The following is a 9054-nucleotide window of genomic DNA, read 5'->3' on the forward strand; positions in this document are numbered from 1 at the left end:
TCTTCGATAGAGGAGATCTTGATGTACAGTTGGGTGTCATCCGCATACATGTGGAAGGATATGTTCTCCAGCTGTAGTAGCTCGGTGAGTGGTTCGACGTATATGTTGAATAGCATGGGAGATAGTGTGGAGCCTTGAGGAACTCCCAGTAGGTTAGGGGAGGAAACTAAAAGATTGTTGTTGATCAAGGAGGATTGCGTTCTGTTTTTCAGGAAGGATTTGAACCACTGAAGGACTTTACCAGAGAAACCCATCCTGTATTCTAGTCTTCTTAGTAGTTTATCGTGGTTGACCGTATCGAAGGCTGAGGAGAGGTCGACCAGCAGGCAGGTTTTGTTGCGGTCCAGGGCTTGCAGGGCGTCATCTACTATATGTAGGATGGCTGTTTCTGTGCTATGTCCGGGTCTAAAACCCGATTGGTGAATGTTCAGTAGATTGAAGTTCGCAATGTGTTGGTTTAGTTGTTGCTGAACACATTTTTCCAGGACCCTTGGATAGCATTGGAATATTGGTTATTGGTTATTGGTCGGAAGTTGTTGGGGTCGGAGTTATCTGCAGTAGGTTTTTTAAGTATAGGGGTGACCTGTCCTGTTTTTAAGCAATCTGGGATGTGACCTTGTGCTAGGGAGTCATTGATGATATTGGTCCAGAGACATGATATGGAAGAGGTGGGGAAAGCAATTTGAGGGGACAGGGTTGTTGAAGTGGTTGTTATGTTTGGGTGATGCAATAATATTGGTGACTTCATTGAGATCGTAGAGTTTAAAAGTAGCCCAGAGAGAGTTATTTTTGGGCCGTGTAAGCTCAAGCATTGCTGGCATATTGACTAGATTGCCCTTAGGGGTGGCTGAATTGAGTGCTGCTACACTAAGTTTGCCTTGAAGAGAGTTAGTTTTAGCAGAGAAAAATGAGGAGAATTCTACACTACTCAACTGTGATTTCGATGTTAGAAGTGAAGATTTAGCTAATTTGTTAGATTGTTGTTTCAGAATTTAAAAAAGTTTCTTTGGTCTATTTTTGGCCTTGTCTAGTTCTGATCAGAAAAAGTCTTTTTTTGATTGTAGGATACTTTTATTGTAATAGTTTCTCAATTTCCGGAGAAGTTTGAGATGATTGGGGGAGGGGTGTTGCCTCCATTTCCGTTCCGCTGATCTGAGTTTGCGTCTCTTTTCATTTAAGGCTTCGCTGAACCATGGGTTATTGTCTTTTTCCCGAATTCTTTTGAGTTTCGGTGGAGCGGCTTGCTGGAAGACTTTGGTCATTACGGAGTTGTAGGGGGCTGTGAGGTCATTGATGTCTAACCCGTTATTGGGGGGGTGAGAGCCGTTTCACATTGAGAGGCCAGGCTGTTCCAATCAGGGCCGAACAGGCTACCGGGCAGTTGTGGGTGCTGCTGAGCTGGGGCTGATTTTGTTGATAGGGACCTGCGTGTGAAAAATAAAATTTGTTTTGCTTTTTTATTTCAATGCGCATGCAGGTCCCCATCAACGAAATAAGCCCCCATCACAGAGAAATGAGCCCCCAGCTCGGCGGCACACACAACTGCCCGGTAGCCAGTCCGGCCCTGGTTCCAATTGATGTTTTTTTGTGTCTCTTATCCAATGTTTCTGCTTACATTGTTGCGGGAAGACTTTCTTGATGGCGGATGGAATTTGGAAGGTGATAATGTGGTGGTCTGACCAGTCACAAGGCATACCAAGAGTGAGTCAATAGGAAGGATAGCAAGGATCTCAGGAAGATCCTTGCCCTTACCAGATAAAATCCTACTCCAGATACTGGAGTGTGAGCAGACCCTTCGCAGTCCAAGCATCCCGTTTATGGACTGACTGCTTTCTAGTCATTCTCACTAAATGTATCTTCTAGCTTTCAGAAAAAAACCTCAAGATTCAACTTTTATGTCTCTATGCAGGTAAAGGCAGCTGCAATCAAGGAGGGTCGGGTGAGATCACTCTGAGAAGACAACAGTCAACTTGCACCATTTCTTGGGAGGGCAACCCCACCCCTGGGAGGGAAAGGTGCCTGGCCTGCTCTTGTCCACGAAGCACCTGTGTAAACCACTTTTCATAACCTGAGAGCTACAGGGAACAGAGATTTGATCCATAAACATTATTGAATTCATTATTTCATTAATTCACTCATTCCTGCGGACCTCAATGAGCCATGCAAGTAAGTAGTTGGTAACCATGGACCAGAAAAGCACATTTCAAAGTTCGGCTTACTGGGGAGGGGAGTAAACTTCCCTCATAATTTAAAGTTTAGCATTTGAAAATCTTTGGATGTGTGAACATGATATTCCATGTGATTGTAGCCAGAGGTAGAATCAGAGTTGCCGCCCATTCTACCAAAGGATGAGGGTGGAAAGAGAAAGTCTGGTGGCACGTTTACCCACACACGCACGCAAGCACGCACACACACACACTCACGCGTGCGCAATACCTGGTACATTCTGCCTCCTAATGAAATATAAGTTGCATTTGTATTTTAGTCTGTCTCTCGGACTGCGCCCCCAGAAGCCATGAGATCTAGTGGTAGCTGCAGGCCGCAGCCAGCCCCTGAGGCGCGGGGATTAACCGGGCAGAAGGCAGGGAGGACAGTAATCCCCTCGAACTCTTTTCAGCTTCTGTGGCGGACAAACAAGGCCGCTTTTTCACGGGCTGAGCCTTCACCCCTCCCCCACCTGGGTTTTAATGTGTTTCTCTCCTCCGGCTCCACTTATAACCAAGGACCAGACCCCTCCCTCGCTCCCAGACTTGGTACAGGCCTGTGCGCGAGGGTCTGTTCGCGCGCTGCTGCTGCCGCGTGGGGATATGGGCCATGATTCCACCTGTCGCTGTACACCTGCAGGCACGCACGTGCTCGTCGCAACGTGCTCAGCTTTCGAAATGTTTGGCGCGTTATAAACACGGACATAATATAGACCAATACTTCTGTGTTCTCGATTCAGATGAATAATCATCACATTGCACGATAATACCGTTGCAATCGTGTTTTATCCCAACGACTGTACCTCTACGACGGATGTGCGTCTATTCCAACTGTTCCTTCGTCCTTCCATCCTACAACTCACCAACGCATCCATCAAGTGTTTTTCTGCTTCACGTCGTTCTTTTCTGTCTTCCATAATGCCCCTACTGCAGACTAGAGTTCGGTGTGTGATCTGCAGGTCACATGTTTACTTCTCTGGGGGCTCGTCGGCTTTTCATCCTTCGGATGTCGGTAACATTTGCGCCATTGTTTAGGTAACAGTAATGCCTGTTATTAAAGTGCTTGGACATTCTAGCGGAGTTTCGGCTCTACATAAAACAAGTTATTGCTATTGATAATTCCCTCCTTCCATTATGCAAACCTGGCGTTTTATTCTGTTCAGCAGAGAAAAGATAAGTAAAAAAAGTAGCATTTGATAAAGTTACTGCACTGAAACGCTGCGTCCCCCAATCAGTGTTATCCGTCAACACACTTGCGATCTCCAGTAGCGACTCTGCAATTATATATAATGGGAACACGACAGCAAGAGAGAGAGAGAGAGAGAGACTGCAGCACACAAAAGCCCCAGAGCCCTGAACAAATCACTAGACGCTGCACCTGTTAACGAAACAAAAAACTTCACCTGCGACAGTGTCCTGCTTTTTGGCATAACCGATGCTTTCTGCTTCTTTCCACCTCCACCCGGAGAGGGGCGAACACGCAGAGCCCCACACCCACATAACAGGACCATAGAGTCTGGACAGGCGGAGGTAGAACACCCACCCTCGCGTGCCAGATGCCTTCTTTCTACTTACTGCACCAACTATGTAGGACTACGGTACAGACTATGCGAAAAAACAGATATTCAGCAGGAACCCAGCACTGTATGTTTCACATGTGCGACTGCTTCAGCTGAACAACTATAGCATGTAACTGTAGCATGTATTTGATCATAATAAAGCCTTTGTTTACATCACACCTCAGAATTCCAAGCAAAGTGCTTCATTTGTGCTTTCGGAATTGCTGATGTATTTTGAAATGTGTATGGTTCCAACACACATATTTACATTTTGTTCTGTTAGTACACAATTTGATTCCTACAACCTTTCCTTTCACTCCTTGTACCACTACAAGATTGTCAAATAGGTCACTTTTACGAAAACCTCTCAGTTTGCAGTCAGAGAGAGAACGGTACACGTCAGTTTTGTTGTTAAAAGAATAAGCAGCAGTTTGCCAGAAGACATTGCCTGACATTTGACCTCTGTCTTTTGTCAAGTACAAATGTGACACTTAAAGGCATAATTTGCTCCTTCACTTGCTGAACTCTGGCGCTTCCCCCCTCCCTCACTTCCAGCGCATGTGTATGTGACGGTACCAGATATTCAACCACATCGACTATACCTGTACCATATGTTTCAATTATTTGACTACCAACTAAGCAACTGCAGCAATGATCCTCTTATAGCACAACACTCTACCAGCTATGCGACATCAACAACTATGCAAAAGTGGCAAGTATATAACTATATACTATAGGGGGATAACTCTGTCACTGTAAGAACTATATCATTATACAATGTAACCGTACCAACTATGCATCTGTTACAACTAGGTGTATCGACTATTCAACTATATTATGTACTGTACCAACAATTATGCACTTTTAAGAGCTATGAAACTGTACTAATATGCGTTTCAGGAGCTATGAAACTGTACCAATTATACACTTTTACCAACTATGAATCTGCACTAATTATGAACTTTTACGAGCTGTGCAAATGTACCAGTTAAGCACTTTTATCAACTATCAAACTGTATCAGTTATGCAACGTTGACACCCATGAAGCTAAACTATACAACTGTACCATCTAGGTAGCTATGCTATGTAACGGTACCAACTATGCATCTGTAACAACTACGCCCAGCGACTATGCAACTATAATATGCAACTGTACCACCAATTATGCCCTTTTACGGCGCCAACCACGTATCCATGCTATCACTATGTTACTCTCCGATCTATTAATTGTATCGTTTCTACAAGTGTAATGGTTTCAACTGTAACAATGTACCAACAATGTAATATACTAAGTAACCGATCTGATGAACTATCTCTTTATCTGTGCACCTGTACTATGAAATCGTAAGACACAATGGTACAAACTATGCAACTACATTACAAAGTAACTACATAACTACCACTTGACGTTCACATATACACTATGGAATTCTAGCACTAGACACATTTCAAGGTAACCGTGCTGTGTTACTGCGCATTGCTACTATATTGAAACCGTACTGTGCGCTGAACTATGGGACGCAACGCAACTTTTCATGCTGATACCCGGAGTCACTACACAAAGTATGGCGGGCCATCGGTGCCAGCCCCTCCTCGGCTCTCCGGGGCTGTGAGATTGCCAGTTCTCTGAGTGAAAATCTGGCGATCTGGGCATATAGGCTGGCGGTTTGTTCAAAGAGGATGAAAGGAGTGACAGCAGGGAACAGAGAGATCCGCGGAGCGGGAGGACCGGAGCACGTGAATCCCTGCACTCACCCAGCACGCAGGACACGCACAGGAAGAGCCGCATCTTCTCCTCCTGGCTGGATCCAATGCGGTGTTTTCAGGCTGGCGCTCCTCCTCGCGGCAGGTGCAGGCGCTGGGGGTCCGGGCTCGCAGGCCGAGGACCACCGGCTCATACAGCGCTTTGTCCCCGAGGCAGCAGACCGGGCAGGGAGGGCTGCAGGGGCTCAGTGGGGCGTTGCAAGGAAATTGTCCAGGGGGCTCCCAGGGACTCGGCAGGTTGTCGATGCGGGCGGTAGTGCCTGGAGCACCTCGGGAGTGCTTCGAAGAGGGCTGTTCTCACTGCGCTGACGGGGTGGGTGTGCTTCTTCGGCTGGGTGTGCTGTCCGCCTCCCCCGGTGGCTGGACACCCCCGACCCCTCCCGTAGATTCCGGCCTGTCCTGCCTCTATCTTTGCCCTCCTGCTCAGAGCCCCCTCCTCTGCCCCTATCTCCCGCTGCCTCACTTCCCCCTGGGATCTGGCCGCTGGGCGCTCCCCGCTCTATCTCCTACGAGGGATGGGCTGCGCTCTCCCCCGCCCTGCCCCGGTGTCAGGGTTCCCCTCCGCACCCCGTGTCGGGCTCTGCGGCTCTCTCTGTGCCAGGGGGCTTCGGGCTCAGTCTAGAGGGTCTCCCCGGGGCGGGTGCTCGGCTGCTGCCTTCTCAACCCTCGTCCTGGCTGGAGTGGGTCCTCTCTGGCACGCCTGCTTCCCAGGGTGTTGGGAAAAAGCATGCCAGAGCCCTCCATGCTCCCCTCCTGCGAACCCTGTCACGGCCCAATAGGAGCCCAGGGTGGACCTGACTCCAAAACAATAACAAAGGAAACCCCTCCTTCTGCCGGGCTCTCTCCGATAACTGCAGGATGTGCGGAGGAAGCCGCCTGCCTGCGGGACAGCCGCCCACCTCATTGGGTTTAATGGGTTAAAATGGATGCCAGATATAACATGCTCAATACTTATTTTGTGTGCTCCCGACCTGATAACTTGGAGATATTTGACAGGTGTTGCTTCGTGTGTTTTAAGCATCTGCCTGCTTCTCCCATGTATGAGGTGGCTGCGCGTTGAATATGGCGCTCAAATCCGCGGATTAACACGCATTTTTCCTGTCCATTTCTTTTTAAAATCGGAAAGAGCTGGGATAGAGTCAGTCACATGCCAGGCTACCACTAGGAATAATGCATATTTCCAATAGGGTTCCTGTACCGATAAAGATGCGAGCTGTTACCTAAAGCGACCTGTCTGCCTTGCTAGCTTGGCATCAAACCTCTGCAGATCCGGCAGAGCCTATTGAAATTTGCAACGTTGAGCAGGGCCAGTGGATTTATGCGATTCTACGGCTCCAGCCTTTTCTGCATAATTATAGATTTGCTGCAATTCCCATGCAACCCACCATTTTCTGCATAGTGTGAAGATTTTAACATAACATTCAATTTCTATCTCAAATAGATCACATGTTGCGAAGCAAAAGATGCTGCACGTGTTGCCACATAGTGGCAGTCCTTTTGATGAGCAGAGACAGGTCACCTTTCAGTTGATGATTGCTGTTAGGCGCTACACTGATATTATTGTGGTAACACCTTTGACCACACTTGTGGTTGAAAAGTCCATCACATGGGAACAGATGCACACCCCTGACCTTAGTGCCCAGCTGCAATGATATCTGGGCCCTTGGGCTGTTTTTCTTTGGTCACCTGGGAACACGGATCATGAGTGTGCACCATCACCAAGGCTTGTCTCACAGATTACCATCTTCTTTTGTCAGGGAAAGGCCCTCAAAGCGTTATTTTCATGTGGTGAAAAACTACTGCTTTTCACCAGCATTTGCAGGGCCCCAGGGGAAGTGAAGACGCAGTCTAGTCTTCCCCTGGGGTCGTTCGCGCGGGGGGGGGGGGGCCTGGCTGGGGGTAAGGGTGTGGTTTGGGGGGTGGGTTTAAGAATGCAGGAGAGGAAGGCGACTTCCTTTTCCTGCATTCTGGCATTGTCGGGTGGGGAAGTTTTTGTTAAGGGAGTTTGTGGAGTGCAGTTAGGCCTTTGAATGCCGCGTGTTGGCTGTGGATCGCGGCGGGGCCCACTGGTCAGTGGATCGGTTTGTGGCGTCCGGTAGATTGCGGCGTTGTGGCGGTCCAGGTTCGTGTAATTATGGCCAATGTATCGGCAGCCCAGGTGAGGGAGTCCTTGAGGGTTCTGGGGCAGGCCAGGCGGGAGGACTTCCTGAGGTCCGGGGTTTTGAGTGAGGCATGGGTGGGGCTTTAGTTGGAGTTTCTGCGGCGGTGGTGGCGTGCATGGAGTTGCCACCACCGCCGGGTCGAGGTGCGTCGGGGAGGGGGAGGGGCTCGGCTGTGAAGGGAGCACCTCGTGGAGAACGGCGTAAGAGCCTGCCTCCACGCATGGATATAGCTGTGAGTATGGAGGAAGGGCATATTGAGCCGGCGGTGGTGAGGAGAGCTCCCGCCCGTTGCGGTGGAAGGGAGACATGGTGGTAGAAGCTGGGGGATAGGGATGGGCCCCAGTTCATGGAGGACATGTCTGCCCCTCTGACCTTACAGGAAGGGGGACAGGGTGCAGGGAGGCAGGATTGTTATTTCCTGATGAAGCGGAGCAAGGGGAGGACAGTGAGGAGGGGAGGCGGCTTGTGAGGAAGCTGGGTTCCTGGGGGGGGATATGCCCATTGATCTTTCTGGGGGCCTGCGAGCCCATGCCCCGGCTCTGAGAGGGTGTGAGGCGAAGGGCAGTAAGGCAGTCCTGGAGGCTGGGAGGGCGGGGGCAGTGGGCTATCTGGTGCAGGTACCCCATGGGGGCACATGCAGGGCGTGGGGCCTAGGTGGCATTGTCCACCTTTGCTGCTCAGATGGGAAGCCTTGAAACTTAAAGACAGGATCCGGGGACAGTGACTGCTGGTGCAGGAGTCAGAGGCTTGATGAGCGGAATTGGAGGCGCTCAGGGCAGGGGCAGTATGGGATGAGGAAGTGGAGGGACCCCCTACGCCTACCTCAGAGGAGGAGAGATGGGCAGAGCAGGATGATAGGGAGGGAGCTGAGAGGGCCCGGAGGGAGCCAGTGGGGGGCAGAGTGGTCCAGCAGGGGCAGTCAGGGACGGCCAGGACGGTGATGAGGCCGCCCAGGTTGGAGCGACCTTGGGGGTAGGGAGGGATCCCAGCTGACGGAGGTCAGCAGAGGGGTGGTGGGTGTGGCCCAATACGGCCTCTGGACACCGCCTGGAAGCAGCAGGCGGTCTGCGGCAGCCTTCCCTCCAGTCTGGGAGCGGTCAACGGCATCGTGTATGGAACGTAAGGGTGGTGGTGGTGTTAAAGAGCAGAAAGGAGTGAAGAGAGCAGTACGTGAGGTTATGTGGAAGCCTGGGGAGGATGAGCCTGTTTTGGAGTTGGATTATGATTCCTAGAGTGATGAGTTGGAGGAGGGGGAGGTGCAGGATGACGTTGACAGGACGGGGGCTGCAGAGCAACAGTGGTCTTGGTGTTTTGCAGGCCTCACAGAAGAAGAAGGGCAAGACGAAAGCGGACACCTCCAAAGCC

At 50.1% G+C, this 9054-nt stretch overlaps 1 protein-coding gene across 1 annotated transcript in view; it reads right to left on the reverse strand.

The window, feature by feature from the left end:
- Window positions 1-6256, reverse strand: part of PODXL (podocalyxin like) — a 269097-nt gene extending 262841 nt beyond the window's left edge. The window contains exon 1 of the mRNA XM_078677422.1: window positions 5519-6256. Within this exon, the coding sequence (XP_078533548.1) occupies window positions 5519-5552 (34 nt within the window). The 5' untranslated portion in view covers window positions 5553-6256. The remainder of the gene's footprint in view (window positions 1-5518) is intronic.
- Between the last annotated feature and the right edge of the window lie 2798 nt (window positions 6257-9054).

Source organism: Lissotriton helveticus, chromosome 1_1 (assembly GCF_964261635.1).
Source record: "Lissotriton helveticus chromosome 1_1, aLisHel1.1, whole genome shotgun sequence".
Classification (NCBI taxonomy): Eukaryota; Metazoa; Chordata; class Amphibia; order Caudata; family Salamandridae; genus Lissotriton; species Lissotriton helveticus.